This window comes from Cavia porcellus, unplaced genomic scaffold (assembly GCF_034190915.1).
Source record: "Cavia porcellus strain 051 isolate PalLab524CR breed Dunkin Hartley unplaced genomic scaffold, mCavPor4.1 scaffold_29, whole genome shotgun sequence".
In the NCBI taxonomy this organism is placed as follows: Eukaryota; Metazoa; Chordata; class Mammalia; order Rodentia; family Caviidae; genus Cavia; species Cavia porcellus.
The window spans coordinates 44,733,703-44,749,758 of NW_026947512.1; the positions used below are offsets into that span (position 1 = coordinate 44,733,703).

General features: G+C 49.1%; 1 protein-coding gene across 1 annotated transcript; it reads right to left on the minus strand.

The window, feature by feature from the left end:
* Nucleotides 1-1,424: 1,424 nt before the first annotated feature.
* On the minus strand, nucleotides 1,425-6,376 carry Got1l1 (glutamic-oxaloacetic transaminase 1 like 1). The gene is made up of 9 exons (XM_063240215.1): nucleotides 6,204-6,376; nucleotides 5,275-5,456; nucleotides 4,996-5,107; nucleotides 4,709-4,818; nucleotides 3,700-3,792; nucleotides 3,458-3,608; nucleotides 2,817-2,982; nucleotides 1,867-2,009; nucleotides 1,425-1,631 (listed from the first exon to the last, which is right to left on the minus strand). The coding sequence occupies exons 1-9, from the start codon at nucleotides 6,355-6,357 to the stop codon at nucleotides 1,480-1,482; spliced, it is 1,263 nt and encodes a 420-aa protein (XP_063096285.1). The 5' UTR covers nucleotides 6,358-6,376; the 3' UTR covers nucleotides 1,425-1,479.
* Nucleotides 6,377-16,056: the final 9,680 nt, after the last annotated feature.

Genomic DNA, 16,056 nt, shown 5'->3' on the forward strand with positions numbered 1-16,056 from the left:
TCACAGGGGGAGCAACTGGATGAACAGTTTGCCCTAGGGTGGACACCACCGACTTCCTCACACACACCCAGCCGGAAAGGTGGAGCGGGGCTCAGCATCCACACACAAAAATGGGAGTGTGGAAACACAATAGGATTTGGTAGTGACTCACCCCACCTTCCCTCATCACTGGAGGATTCCAATGCTGCAAACTTGGAGAGAAGCCATTCATTCAAAAACAGAGGTATGAGGCCAGGAGGGGTGGCACAGACCTGTAATCCCAGCACTGAGGCAGGAGGATCCCTGTGAATTGAGTTTGAGGTTGAAGTGGGCTACAAAGTGAGTTCAAGTCCATCCTGAGCTGCATAGTGAACCCTTGTCTCAAAAAGACCAAAGAAAACCAAAACAAAACCCAAACACACAAACAAAAAACCAGAGGCATATTTTGGAACCATTTGCTTAGTTTATTCTCAAACCTAGGATAGTCTTTCATCCCACTCCTTGCTATTATCCCAATCCTAGCAACATTTCCATCTCCAAATCTTCCTAAGTCCTACTTCTTCACACAATTTTCTACAGTTGTCCCAGCCCACCCTGAGATTCTTCGTCTAAGTTCTGGACACAGTTCTTTTGTTGTATAATTGTTATGGTCTAGATCCATAATGTTCCCCCCAAAATCTCCTGTGTTTAGATATCAGGAGACTGCATCATCATCATATTTATCTATTGGTTAGAGCATTAATTTTTTTTTAATTAGTACCGGGGATCGAACTCACAACCACACACTTGCAAGGCAGGCACTTATGCCACTAAGCTAAATCCCCAGCTCCAGTTAGAGTATAATTTGATGGCCTTATTGGGAGGCAGTGGAAGAGGGGCGGGGCCTAAGGAAGTGGGCCCTGGAAGTAATCTTAGAGACCTGTCTTCTCATTTGCTCTTCTGCTCTGGCTTTCTCTGCTCTCCCTGCCTTCTGGCCAGCCATAAGGTGAGCAGCTTTGCTTGGCCATGTACGTCTGCCATGATGGTTTTCTCTTGGAGCCAGTCAACGATGGACTGCACTCCTGGAACCGGGAGCCACAATACATCTTTCCTCCTCTGAGCTGATTTCCTTAGGAATTGGGTCACAGCAATGAGAAGTTGACTATCAATATTCTGTTATAACTTTTATCACAATAAAATATTACTTAAGTTTCCTTGCGACTAAAGCCTGTCTCCCAACCATATTGTAAAGTTCTAGGGGTAGGGGAGAATGGCTTGTACCTGTTTTTGTTTTTATTTTTGTTTTTGCCTTCCCTTTGATACTCAGCTCAGAGCTTTAACATAATAGATGATCAGTAAATACATGATGGCCAATGAACATAGATATTCCCTTCTTCATGTTGTTTTCCTCTTTACTGAAAGTAAATAAAAAGAATGAATTGTTGCAATGAATAATTAGCACAGGGTTTTTGCAAAGACTAAAGCTTTTTATTCCCATTAGGGGTCATTTCTTTTCAGAAGCTACTTCTCTGAGTCCTTTGTGAAGAGGACAGCCTCACTGATGCTCTGGGTGATATAATCTATGTTGCTGGCATTGATACAGGTGAAGTTAATATAACCGTTCCTGGGAATGTAGATGTGCTTCTTCTTGATCAAGTATTGTACCTGTTGGTCTGTGATATTCATAGGATCTCAGATCCTGGGGGGCCACTTTTAATTCCCTTCAGGCCCAGAAGAGTTATATGGGATATAAAGGGTCAGCATTCCCGGGGCCACCCCACTTTTCAAAGAAAATAATAAAAATCTGGAGCAAAGCTGTGGAGTACTCACCTCGTCAGCCAAATTTAACGTTTCTGTAGAGGGATCTTAAGTCAGAAAGGGGAGAGCCAGCCCCGCCTAGGCACTCACAGTTGAGTCCAAGATAACCATGGGTCCCCATCTGCTCGGTGATGTGGTTCCAGGACCCAGGCGTTCCCAGAAGCCGCAGCTTCTCCTTCACCTTTTCCTTGATCAGCATCATGTTCTCAACAGCCACTTTTAGGCTCAGGTTCCTGTCAAGGCCGAACAACAATGAGAGTATGAAGTTGCCCTCCACACTGCTTTCAGACCTCCATGCTGCCTCTCTGTGTTCGCACCGTGCACAACCCAGACAGCCTGAAAGCATACCAGAGGGGCCTGGGCCTCAAGATGGTTGGGGGGCTGGAGCCTGCCATCGCTCACATCTTAAGAACCACCCAGAAGCCCATGTATTCAAGAATACTCAGTAGGTTCCAGCACTGTTGGGAAGTGGCGGAACCTTTAAGAAGTGGGGCTCCACGGGAAGAAGATGGGTTCATAGAGAAAGCCCAGAGGAGATCCCTCCCTCTTCCTCTTCCTCTTCCTCTCTCTCTCTCTCTGCTTCCTAGCTGTCAGGAAGTGAGCAGCTTACTCCACACATGCTCCAGCCACGACCTTGTGCTTACTACAGACCCAAGCAACAAGGCAATTGACATGGATGGAAAACTTCAAAGCCATAAACGGAGAGAAGCCATTCCCCTTTACGCTGAAGATCTCAGGCATCTTGTTAATGAGTGGAAAGCTGAGTAACATAGATCCCACATGAACTAAGCTTACAAAGCAGGCTCGTAAGCAGTACTTGCTGGAGACACACAGCTCATTGACCTGGCTCTAAAGTGAACATTCTGTTGCCACTATCACAAGGGCAAGCCTCACATAGCTTCAGCTCCTGGTGCTCATAGGCCCTCGTGAAACTTGATGAATAAGGGGAAACAGAGCCACATGGGCAGGGAGAGAAGTGACCAATCTGTAGGCACCTCGGGGCTCAGGACCCCTGCCCTGCACCAAGCCCCTGCCCTTACCACTCCTCCTGCAGCGTGGGGTTACAGAGGATGGTGGTGATGATACGGGAGCCCCTGGAAGGAGGGTTCAGCCACAGGGCCTGGGCATAGCTCAACAACTGGGACAGGACGCAAAGCAGCTGCTCATTGTTGCGTGCCACCACCACTAGGATGCCCACAACTTCATCTGCAGGGTGAAGAAGACGGCCACCCTCAGCATCCTCCTCCAGGACCAGGGCCTTCACCTGCGTGTTTCCCAACCTTGCACAAGACAGGCTGAGCCCTGGAGACTATACCCCAGCCCAGGTTAGCATCTGGTCCCAGGAAGTTGCCAGAACCTCCTCTTCTAGAAAATGTTTCCAGAAACAAGAGTCCGCGAGAAGGAAAGAACTTGAAAGATCACCAGATCCAACCCTCTCGTCTTACCATCCAGGAAACAGAAGGCTGAGCAGTTGAAATGATTTAGCCAATGTTGGGTCAGGTCACTGATTTTAATAACAGACCCTGGCGTTCAACTCACACTCTTCCCTTCTGCCTCCCTCGAGCTCTCTGGAGCCCTGGGTGCCCTCCAGAGACAGGTGATATAGGCAACACCGCCAATGCTGTGAGAACAGTGCCACTTCTGCCCCAGACTCTCCCCTCTCACCCCACCTGCTCCGTACCATAGACGCCAAAATTCCTGGACAGAAACTGGCTGCAGAAGAACTCAAAGCCCGAGGATACAAAGTATCGCAGGACTCCAGCATCTTCTTCAGGGTCACCAGTGGACAAACCTTGACAGGGGATGTCAAAAAAGGGGAATATCTGCTTGCTCTGCAGGATAAAGAACCAAAAAAGTATGAGACTGATGCAGGGGATGGCAGGAAGCCCAAGAGAGGAAGCCCAAGGGGGCCGCTGGGCTCACCTTCATGATGGACATCAGCTTTGCCCACTGAGATTGTGTCAGCCTACAGTCAATAGGGTTCCCGATCACAAGGATGCAGCCACTCGGCATCTGCTGTGGGTGGAAATAGCCTGGTCAGGTAATGCACCTTGTGGAGGGCAACCTGGATGACTCTTTGAGAGAGCAATTACCTCCATTTGGCTAAACCTGGCTCCATCTGCACGTACAGAGCTGGCCAGTTCATTTTCTTTTTCCTTCAGCTGGCTCTAAGCAATCTGAATAGGGCTGGCTGAGGTGCTGATGTGTAATCTTTGAAGCTAGGAGGTGACATTTGCTGTACCTTGGCCCCATGACTGCGATCAAAACATGGTTGAGCCTGGCGGGATGTAGAGCCAGCACTCTAGGGCTGCCAACCAGATAAAGAGGCTATGACTTCCCAGAGCAGAAAAGTATGCACATCACAGCTGAAGCACCAGCCCTCAAAACATGAAATGCTGCCTCAACTGTGCTATGCAGATTGGTCTCACTGCAAACCCTTCTCTCTGCATATTGCAGAGGTGCTTTCAGGTCTCTACCTAGTCCAGCTCAGTGTACTCACCCATCTCCCACCATTCTCACAGCCACTCTGCCTCAAACCACTCTTTTCTTCACAATTAAGAATCTGGCTAGCCCTGGGTCAAGATGTTTGATGAAGCTTCATCCTGGCCAGACTCTGGACCCCTTGGCCACCCATAATTATAAATGTGTCTTAGTGTCTTTATTCTCACCATGGGTTGCACAGGAAGTGGTAGATTGGAATTAACTCGTTAGAATTCCGATAACGTTTCCATGGAATTACAACTATAAACTTCCTGGACTGAAACAAGGATGAGAAAGGATCACTATAGTACCTTCTCTAGCAAGGGGCAAGGGAGAAGTGCCCTTCCATACTGGCTCCTACTGAAAGGCCTAGATGAACGGGGTTGGGGCAAGGAAAAAGGGCTAGGCGTCAGGTCTGGGGGAAGGTTCTGGGCTGGGGAGGGGGGCGTACCTCGGCCACTTTGAGGATCACGTTGGAGTCCATGCGCCTCTTCTTGGGGTCCCAGATGCAGTATTCACAAACTTCAAAGCCCATGTCCTGGAAGACGAGTCCGTGACTTTCTGTGGGAATAGCGCCCCCCGCCCCAGCTACGGTATAGTGGAGAGATGGAGGCAGAGATCCTGGAGACCCACGACCAAGGTCATCCTCTGCCACTGTTCTCACGCCAGAGAAAGGCGACGCGTGGAAAGACTGGGTGGGAAGGAGGAGGCGGGACGGGGACCTCCAGAGGCGCTCACCTTTTTGACAGGAGACGATGCAAACTGTGCTCGCGTCCCTGTGCCACAGCCGGAAGAACTGGGCCGCGAGCCGGAAGGCCCCGCTCTCACCTATGGTGTGCACGCCCCCTGCCTGCGAGCAATATCAACGCGAGTGTGCAAACAGTAGCACCCATTTGAGGGATCAAAGACGCGCTCGGCCGCCACTGAGTTGCCCCTCCGACCCCTGCGTCCGGATGCGTTCCGGATTGCACTTTCCGCGTCTTGGTGCTGCCAGCTGCGGGTCTGGGCCGCGCTCACCCTGTTCTCCACGATGGCCGGGCTGTGCTTGCCGAAGAGCAGCTCCAAGGAGGCCTGGATGAACGACTTCAGGCCCGGGTCTGGCAGGTACTCATAGATCAGCGACGGGTCCTGCACGGTCTGGAGGCAGATCTTGTGCACCACGGGGGAAATCCAGGGGAGGTTTTCATCGGTCATGCAGACTGAAGGAAAATGGCCAGGCGGTTTCTTGGCCCCCTCAGAGCATGTGCGAGCAACCCAGCGAAGAGGCTGCCCTGGACCCCTTGAGCTCTTCAAAGTTACAGCCCCTTCCTTTTGAGGAGCAATTCAAAGAACTGAACGCAGACCTTTGCACTGAGCTATAATACCTGACCCTTATTTCACTTGGACACAAAGAGTCTCACCAAGTTGCCCAGGCTGGTCAGGAACTAAGGTTCTCCTGCCTCAGCTTCCTGAGTCCCTAGAATTACAGGTGTGCACCATTGTGCCCAGCTAAAACCTATGTCATTTTAAAGGTTAGACGTTATATACTTAATGGGAGTTATAGATACACGGAGCTAAACAAAGACAACTTTGACTTTCACAGGGAAAAGGGCTTATTATACAGCAGATGGGTTCTTAGTGCAAGAATAACAGAGGGGGGAAGGAGTAAGGAAGGGAAGGGAAGAGAAAAGAGGGAGGAGGAGGGAGGACAGCTAGAGAAGGGAGTCCTTGCAGACGCCAAGCACAAAGCATGGAAGAGGATGTCTTTCTTACCAAATGCACAGCAGCCCCTGCAGCGGGGCAGAGCACACGGAATTACGTGGACGTTCTCCACCCACTTCCCTTTGGGCGTTCTGTGAATAAGCCCTGTTGTTCCCACCTGCACAGGCGCAGGTCCACCCAGCTTTAGCAGCAGGAAAGCGCGGTCAGCCACAGCCCGCACACAGGAAGAGCAGGTACCCGGTTACCTCTATAGACCAGCAGTATCTTGGCAGGGTCTCTGTCCTGTTTGTAGGCCGTTAGTAATCTGCTCTCCAGCTTGTGGCCCACAGGTACATCTGCAAACACTGAAAGAGTGGAGAGGACCTCAGGGCGGAGACTCGGCAACGGACCTTGGTCCATGCCCGGTGGTCCAGGCTCTGTCCTGAACAGACACTGCAAACAGCTGGTTTCCAGGGCAACAGAACCTAACGAGGCCCAGACTGTGACAGCAATGTTCTAGGATCATGGGAACATTCCATCCCTCAGGAGAGTCCCAGGGGAGCACGTGGGGCAGGGAAGGACAGAGATTCCCAGGTGCCATCCTCTACCTGGCTGCCACCTGGGCCCCAAGTCCCCCCCCCCCGCCCTGTCTACAAATGCACAGAGGAGCTGGGGAGGCAGGCTAGGCTTCCCCTGTAGAAGCAGCAATTCCAGGTCACACCACAATGCAAATCCAGTGATCAGGCTTCAAAACTTCTGCTTTCTTTCGAAGGGTCACATAAATATCCCAGATCACTCAGTCATGTAAACTGGGGATAACTGGGTTTGCTTGCTTGTGTGGGGTGCTGGGGTTAGAAGCAGGGCCCGGCACATTCTGAGCAAGTGCTCCGAGTGAGCTGTGGCCCAAGTCTCATGGGATAAATGTTAAAAACTTTTATTTTCATTTGCTAAAAGACCCAAGATTTTAAAAGCAATAAAAAGGGGCTGGGATGTTGCTCAGCAGCACAGTACCTGCCTGGTAAACTTGAGGCTCTGAGTTTGATCCCTGGTACCAAAAGCAGACCAAAATAAAAGCCTCCTTTTAAAAAGGCAATAAAAAGAATGTCCTGTATCCTTCTAGATGTCTTTTAAAGGTTTTATTTGCAACTCAGGAAGTCCATCTGTTTCTTTTTCTTTTTCTTTTTTTAATGCTTGGAATTTTTTTAATTTTTTAAAAAAGGGTGTAAATGACACTTAATTGTGTTTTCTGGTGCTGAGTCAGGGCTGAGGTGGGACACAGAAGGGATCAGAACACCTCTGAAGAAGCAGTGGCTATCTGAGCTCACGCCTGGCAGATGCTCCATATGCCCTGGAGATTAGGCTGATTCAAGGGAGCCATGAGGCCCCAGGAGTTCAGATCATTCTTTAGGGACTGTTTTTATCAGCAACCAGAGCCAACCAAGGTGTGTTTGTGAACATTCAGTGGTGGTTACCAGTAAGTGATGATCACTGAGTCCCAGGAAGACAGTCTCCCGTACAGGGTCATCTCACAGTGTGGTTTCCTTTGCTTTTGAGTAACTCCTATCTATTTTTACTTATTTGCATTAAGGATTGAGCTCAGAGCCTTCTCACTGTGCTATTTTCTTGGTTCATTTGAGTTTTTGTTTTCAGGCAGGATCTCAGTCACTAACTTGGTCAGGTTGGGCACCCCTGCAGTCCTCTCCCCTCAGCCTCCCAGAGTGCTGGGACTGCAGCCATGGGCCACCACCCCCAGTTTAAACAACTCTTTTTTTTCTTTTTTTCTTTTTTTTTTTTTTTTTGTCTTTTTCGTTTTTATCGGTACCAGGGATCGAACTCACAACTGCCTGCTTGCAAGGCAGGCGATTATGCCGCTGAGCTAAATCCCCAGCCCCTAAACAACTCTTTAAATGAGTGCTGTGGATACTGTTGGGTTCTGCCTAGATACTTTACCCGCCAGTGTACCCAGTGTCTACTCACTTGGAGAAATGCCCTTGGCTGATGGGAGTCCCCTCATCTGGAGGCCACCTGAAAGGTTACACCCTGTCCACAGGGGCAGCCAAAGGCTACCTGACTCCGGCATACAAAACCTTACCTGCTTGTCTTGGGCATCTCTGGGGCTTATTGTGCACCCCAGTGTGAACTCCCAGTGAAGCCAGGTTGGACTAGAGCTGGGACCACATTCTTGCTTGGCCTTGCCTGGCACACCCTGCTTCATCCGCCCTCTCCCTTCTCTCCCTCTCCCCCAGCTGCCCTGAGCAGCTCTGTTCCACTGCTCATTCTGACTGTGACATTCTGCTTCACCACAGGCCTAGAAACAATGAGTTAAATGACCATGGACTGCATCATCTGAAATCAAGAGCCAAGTACACTAACCCTTTCCTCTTTTAAACACATGCCTTGGGTAATTTTTCATAGCAGTGGAAAGCTGACTGCTACATACTCTCTTTTCCCAAATCACGTGTACCCTGAGTCCTCAGCGAGCTGTACTCCCAGGGAACCTGCCTTGAGGCAAACAATGATGAAAATAATTCAGATGAACAGAAATGTTTAAATATCAAACAAGTATAATTAACGGCTGGCAACATAGCTCAACAGTAGAGCACTTGCCTAACTTGCACAAGATTCTAGGCTTGATTCCCATTATCTCAAAAGAAGTTTGCCTATGTGTTGGGTGTGTGTGCGTGCATATGTGAAACTAAGAATTTACTCCATTCAATCCTCGACAGGCAGCATTTTGTTATACTTCTTCCAGTTTCTTTTCTATGACTTTTATATTTTAGGATAATTTATATCAACATTTGCATGTGATTTTCTTAAGTGTTCATATGGCTGAAAATGAGCCTAGATTTTATTTTTCACATAAATCCCAAGTATTAATGAGCACTGAATTTTCCAGGGATATTATTACCATATGTATGAATCACTGCCTTCACATTAGAGCACTAAACTAATTTCTTATATTGACCTTTAAAAATAGGAATTTCATTTCTAAATACCATCACAAAACACTAAAGGAAAGACGCCAGTCTAAACACATCTTGTTGAAAGTCTATGAAACACAAGGGGAAGTCTACAGGTGGCTTAGGAAATACCTGACCCTTAATGGGAGAGAGGAATGATGTAGTCATTTTCCTGACCCTTGAGATAAACCCTACTTGAGAAGATTGGGGAGAGGGAAAGGGATGTGGGAAGAATTAGCCATGTAATGTACATTTACCCACTGCATGTGAGGAATGCAATCATTACGCATTGCAAACGTACTCATAAAAATTTTCAAAACTAGCATAAGGCAGTACACCAAGGTTATTTTTTGAGTTACTGAAATCAAACCTTGGGACTCCTTAGTAGATATAATTTTCTTAAAGTAACCCAGTTATTGCCCTGTTTTTAAAAACTGAAATTAACCTGCAAATGGCAACCTTGATACTCATGCTAAATAGAAATCTTAGAGAACATTGTATCTAGATTCTTCTATTAGACACTTATTACACCAGTCCTATTTTTTATTTTAAGACAGGGTCTCACTATGTACCCCAGGCTGGTCTCAAATTTGAGACAATCCTCCTTCCTCAGCCTCAGGAGTGCGGGGATTACAGGTGTACACCATCACATCCAGCTAGGCCAGTTGTTCTAAATCCTGAAATTTATGTTTTTAGCCAGTGTTAAAACAAAATAAAAAACTCTGCATTTCCCCCATTCCCTTGGGAAATGTAGGAAATATGACATATCAAAGTTCTGAATCTAAATTGTAAGGCCTCATCTCACACAAGCAGAGATCATGGTGATTGTCATGATTGTCAAAAAAAAAGGATCCAGAATGAATCAAACAGAATCAGCAAGGTGCAGACATAGGCCAGCCGGTCACTAGAGTACGTCTTAAAGACATCAGGGACTTCATTTGTGTCTGTTTCAGGAGCAGAACCTCAGCTAACACAGGTATCTTAGCTTTTATAGACACAGCTCCCTCTGCCCCACGAACATGGCCCATGTCTACAAGGCCTCCACTGAAGGACACCACCTACACTCATATCATCCCCTGTGCTGTACTCTGGGCCAACAGGGGAAGCCGAGTCGCCATGTGGCCTCATCGGCCAGTCTCTTGCTGTGCTTGAGATGAGTTCAGCCCTTAAACTGCCCCCTTCATCGCAAACCAGCACTAAGTCTTTATAATGATCAGCAATAAATCACCCTAATCTTCTGTCACCTGCAGCTGAAAAATGACAGGCTGAGGACAGACTACCACGCGGTCTGTGCTGTCATCCATTAAATGATCATTAGCTAATAGTCACTAAATTTACATAAGAAATAAATTACATGTAGAATACTGCAAAAACACAATAAATCACAGTAAAAAGGCTGCCCCTTTCTGCTCAGGAAACCCCTCTACCCCCAAGCTCCATAGCACATTGTCCTTTGACTCCAAAATGTGCTGTTACAATTCCAGTTGTTCTTTCAGGGTCTTCTCTGGCAGAGGCAGGCTCCAAAGGGGCATTCCAAAGGCTCTGACGCCACCTGCTGGAGGGAGGATGCTGCCTGCCTCGCGTTTCCTCCCATCCCAGTCAGTTCCAGCCAGGAGCTCTGCATTTTGAAACTCTCTTCCTGTAGCTTGTTGCATCATCAACAGGGCATTTGTCCTGGAAATAACCTTCATCACTTAACATTTCAGTTGTGACCATTTTAACAGGTGTGCTGCAACCCATGAAGCTCTTGAGGTTCTTGGGGTGAAGGACTGTGAGAGGAAGAGAAAATAAAGAGACAAAGCTGGGGTCAGGTGGAGCCCTTACCCTCCTAATGGGGTGTTTATTTATATCTTTCAGCAACTTAATGTCACATGACACCCTGTTGTCCTAGCAACCCACTGTTGAGATTGTCTTGGGGTTAGGTGTTCTCTGGGCTGAAGCAGCATCTTCAGGTGGCTTCCCCAGGCACTCTTTATTCTTGGAATGGTCACATTCTAGCCTTGCATGTATGGTCAGTTTCCAGCTTCAATGGCTCTTAACACAGGAGCTCTGATGACAAATTCTTATGCTGCAAATGACAATGCAACAACAATAGTAATAACCCATCCCCAAGAAACCAGAGCAAGAAACAACAGAGTCAGAGAAAGAGGACACAAGATGAGCATGAATTCTGGCTCCCTAGAGGCATGTATATCCGACCTCAGTCCCAGCTCAGCCCAGCGGCCCAGGTGTTACTCGGGATCCAGTTTTGTTCTTTGTGGCTGTCTTGGCTCTGAGCCCTGAGCTTCACTTTGGTTCTCTGGCTGACTGGGCACAAGAGCAAAATCGTACATGGAAAAGGAGCAAAATGCACATTTTCAGGGCTGACTCTGCAGCTTGTGACGATGCAAATGCAAAACTGATGCCAAGCTCTGGAGGAATGTGTAAGGGAGTTGTGGATAACAACGCAAGGGAATTCTGTGCAGCCACAGGCAGCCCTATCTGTGCAGAGGCGGGAAAGACCCCTTAGGTAACAACAAGGAAGGTACAGAATGTGGAGTGAAGTAAGGAGCATTGTGGAAAACAATAATTTTGCATGTGTCTGCTTGGTGCATGTAGATTCTCTAGAAGGATATGGGGAAGCCGTCACACAGGTAGGTATACATGGGGGTCTGGTGGAAAGACATGGAAGGCTGATTCATTTTTTCACTCTGTGCCACTTTGGAACTTCAAAAAAATTTTTTTCTTGGTAGTACTGGGGATTGAGCCCTGGGCGTTTGCACTGAGCTGCATTTCCAGCCCTTTCAAAAATTTTTTTGTTTTGAGACAGGCTCTTGCTAAATTGCCATCTTGTTCATGCTGGACTAGAATTTGCATAATCCTCCTGCCTTGGCCTCCAGACTGCTGGGATAACTGTGACTTTCAAATGTTAAACCACATGCACAGATTGCGGCCTTCCAGACATCATATTCTTTCTACCCAGATGGAGACAGTGAGTCTCTTTTCCTGGTGGCCTGAAAGAATGAGGTTGTTTCCCTCCCAGGAGCTTGATCCCTTCTCCTTGGCTTCAGTGGAGCCATGGCCCACACTTGGTCCCTGGTGGATGGATGACTTTAGAGCAGCCACCTAGAGCTGAGGGTGGGGCCAGTGCCCCCCAGCTCACCCCTGCAGGACTCCCTGAGCTCTCATCTCTGACCAGACACCCACGCATGCTGTTTCCGGTACCAGCCCATCATTGCCTGCGCAGCACAGGGCAGTAGCCACGCAGGTTCCTCATGCCCTGCATGACGTTGGGACCAACACTGTCAGCCTTCCAGTCCTCTCAGCGTCCCCCACTGCCACAGGCACGAGCAGCTGCCTAAGAGCCTCACCGTCAGTGGAGAAGCCACCGGTCCACAGTGCTGAAGGCCTTGTGAGAACAGCACACTCCCCCCAGCAATCAAAATGGGCCGAGGCCCTCAGAGGCCCCAGAAGAGCAGCCCGGGCTCTTCCCGCCTCTCCGCAGCACGCAGTCCTGACGCCTGTTGAAATGGCCGAGGCTGGCATGGACATAGGCAGGTGGGGCCAGGCAGACCTTCCCGTCTCTGTGGCCACAGTCAAGTGGTTTAAACCATTTCGGCCTCTGCACGTACGTTTTCAAATGCAGGATTACAATAGTTATCGAATTGAGTGGGGCTTTGGAGATGGGTGCATTGTAAATCCAAATATCGAATTCAGTCATCCAAGTATTGCAATCTTCTTTCTAGTTTTCCTCACAATCCAAAAAGTTATATTTGTAGTCCCATTGAGACGTTATTGGAATCCCAGTAATTAATTCCAATCTACCACCACTAATGCAACCACGGCAAGAATAAAAGCACCAAGACATATTCCAAGTTAAGGGCAGCCAAGGGGTCCTAAGTCCAATCTCCATAAGGACAGGTGGACAAAGGCCTTGATCCTAGGCCTCTCCCCCAATTTATTATCTTGTGACGAAGGGGGCGTCACTCAGGGCTGAGTGATAGGATGGCGGGAAGCTGGCTGGCCAGGTGCAAAATTGCAGAGATAAAGACATGCAGCAGGATGAATGCACATAATCCAGTTAAGGTAGCAGTGGAATTGTTTTGGGGGGCTATCACTTTGGTTTCTAATATGCAAACTCTTCTGCCCTGGGGAGTCACAGCCTCTTATCTTGAGGCTGTACACAGTTGACATTCCCGGAGCTATTTGCTCTAACATCTCGTGTGCTCAATCCTGTATCGTAGAGAACACTATGTGAGGAAACAGGATTGTCTATTGGCTATAGATATTGCATATTAGTGCCTCGGCTAGCCTTATTTGCAATGCTTAGAGCCAATTGAAGAGAAGGACATACCCTAGCCAGCCTTTTACGTATCAGTATAAGGAAATGAGTATCCAAATAATCAAAGTCACATTAACTGTTTTGGATTCAAAGGGAGTCACTGGAGCCCCCATGAACCCTCCCACTCAGGATAAAGGAAATCTAGTGGGACACCCAGAAGAAAAGGGCCTGTGTGAGCTGTTCCACTACTGGAACCCTCATGGGGGAGTCAGTGTCCCCAGTGTTCTTGTGCTAAGAGCTCAGTCCCCAGCCCAGGCCACTACTTGGGGGTATGAAGCCTTTGATGGGGGAGCTCTTCAGATCCCTGGAACACACTTTCAAGGGTTGTGCAACCTCAGTCTCTTCCTCTTTCCCTCTCTGTCCCTGAGGCCAGGAGCTTTGCTCTGCCATGCGTTCTACCAAGGGTGCAGCTCCGCAGGGTCCAACAATCCCAGCAGTCACAGCTGAAATCTCTAAAATTTGAACCGAAGCAAACCTTGTCTCTTGATAAGCTGATGAGCTCAGGCATTTGTTGCAGTACCAGAAAACTGGCACCGAGTACAAACCAAAAAGTAACTGTACTCTGTGTGTGTGGCCACAGAGAAGTGGGGTGTCACCATAGAGGTGACAGTCATGCGTGGCTTCTCTTTCCTGGTTTGCTGTCAGGAATGGTTGTGGGCATCATCGGCCCCCATGCTGCAGCATCGTGAGCAGCTGCTTTAATGTGGAGAGGCGTGTGGCTCCCCCGGACCCCGAACACCCAAGCTGGCCCAGGTGTGACTTAAGTCACTTCTTTGTGGAGATGGGAGAGGGAGTTTTGAGTCACATGTAGAAATGTCAGCTGGGGCCCTTCTTGGAATCCTGTGGGGGGGGGGAGCAATTGAAGGCTGTGTCCCCTGGAAACACTTTTCCTTCTCCTGGTGAATCGTACTCCCTCCATCCATGAGGCACTGTGAGTCTCAGGCCATTCCTGCTACTATGACGAAGTCCCTAGGACTGAGTGATTGGTAAACAACCGCAATGTCCTAGTCCAGTTCCAGGGGCCAGGAAGCCTGAGGTCCAGGCAGTGGCAGATTCCAAGCCTGGCAAGGCCTTGCTCTCTGTTTCAGAGATGGCACCTTCCGGCTGTGACCAAAGGGACAAAGTGGCCCCCTTTGACCTTTATCAGGTCGCTAATCCTGCTCTTAAAGCTGGGCTGCAGGACTTCATCACTCTCCCTAACGCCCTCCAAAGGCAACCCATCCAGCAAAAGGTTTCACCCAAGAGCTCCAGGGACAGCGACGTTTGAAGCACGGAGGCCACCCTGAGACGATGGGGACTTTTCCTAGCATCAGCTGTCAGAACTGGAGGAGGACAAGCCCTTTCACTGCTGTCTGTCACGGGATTTTAAGAGAGCCATCCGAGAGCCTCCTGCCCCTGACGCTAAGGTGGGGAAGAAAAAGCTGTAGTCGACTCAGACCTCTAATTCCTGTCAGCGGCAGTTTGGGGTCTTGGGTCACAAACAACAGAACGTGACTCAGACTGATTTAAAGACAAGCAGAGTTTACTGAAGGGATATCGGTTAGCTCAAGATCGAGTGTTTTGCTTTTGCAGACTGAGGACTGAGCCCAGGGCCTTTGAACAGAGATTCTCACCACTTTTTACACTTAATCTTGAGACAGGGTCTCAATAAGTCCCTAAACTGCCTTGGCTAGACTCGAACTGCCTATCCTCCTGCTTCAGCCTCCTTGGGCTCTGGGATTATGGGGTGCACTACCACCACCCAGCCTGGGGATTTTGGCTGGGTGGTTTTGAAGCACAACAAGATCAAGATCAAACCTTAAAAGGAAGCTGGCAAGGATTCCACCCCTGATCAACAGTGGACGCCATGATGTTTCTTCCCCGACTGCTGCAGAGGCCTCTTCTGGGCTGGATCCCATGACAAGATCTTCCACTACAGCTCTGCAGAGGCTTAGAACCTGTTAAGTGATTCAGTTCCCTCATTTCTTCCCCCTTCCCACTATCTGGACTTTTTGTAATTAAATTCAAGACAGCTGGGATGTTTTTCTTTTACCAAAAGCACATGGTGGTACAGGCCTGTAATCCCAGCACTCTGGAGAGCTGAGGCAGGAGGAGCTGAATTTGAGCCCAGCCTGGACAACTTAGCGACTTACCAAAACCTGTCTCAAAATTAAAAAATAACATGAACTGTAGCTCAATGCAGAGGCCTTCGGTTCAATCCTGAGTCATTCAACAAACACCAAAAGTCAGTTGGAAGGTTTAGTGGACCCACAGCGGAGCCCCCAGCCTGCTCTGGTAAGCAGCACCTGCTACGTCTTTCCTCTCAGTGCAGGCAGTGACAGCCCCGTCCTTATCTCAGGGACTTGGTGCCCTGGGCTGGGCTCCTGGAGCCCGCTCCTCCACCCCTCCTGCAGTTGTCTTTCAGTCTCTCCATCCTCAGTTCACTGTCCCTGCCCACCAGCACCTTCCAGTTTTCCTCAGCACATAAAAAGCTCGCCTCCAGCCTTTACCTCATGTGCCCACCCCCAGGCCAGCAAGGTGATCAGAGCCCGAGAGTCAGGCCTCGCCTGGAGGGGAGCTGGGGAAGCAAAGGGCTGAGTGCGAGGTGAGGAGAGGGGCAGCCCTTAACAGGCCGCCGCGGGCACCAGCTAAGCAACAAGTTGGGACCAACTGGGCACTTGTGGAAGGGCTGCGGCAGCCTGGCTCCTGGACACCCAGATCCTCTGGTAGCCATAGAGTAGGGGAATCGGAAGACGAGTGGTGGCCTGGCCACTGGCCCTGCATCTGCCCTGAGTCCCCAGACACTGATGGACACTTCTCCCAATCTGACCCCTGAGCTGGGGTTGGTCTTCTTCCAAA

What these genes read in the sequence shown, in the direction of transcription:
- Got1l1 (XM_063240215.1), bottom strand. Translation starts at nt 6,357, where the DNA reads ATGGACCAAGGTCCGTTGCCGAGTCTCCGCCCTGAGGTCCTCTCCACT. An exon ending in CATCGTCTCCTGTCAAAAAG is followed by an intron (nt 4,819 to 4,995) that starts GTGAGCGCCTCT and finishes CTATTCCCACAG; the next exon opens with AAAGTCACGGACTCGTCTTC. An exon ending in AGCTGATGTCCATCATGAAG is followed by an intron (nt 3,609 to 3,699) that starts GTGAGCCCAGCG and finishes TTTATCCTGCAG; the next exon opens with AGCAAGCAGATATTCCCCTT.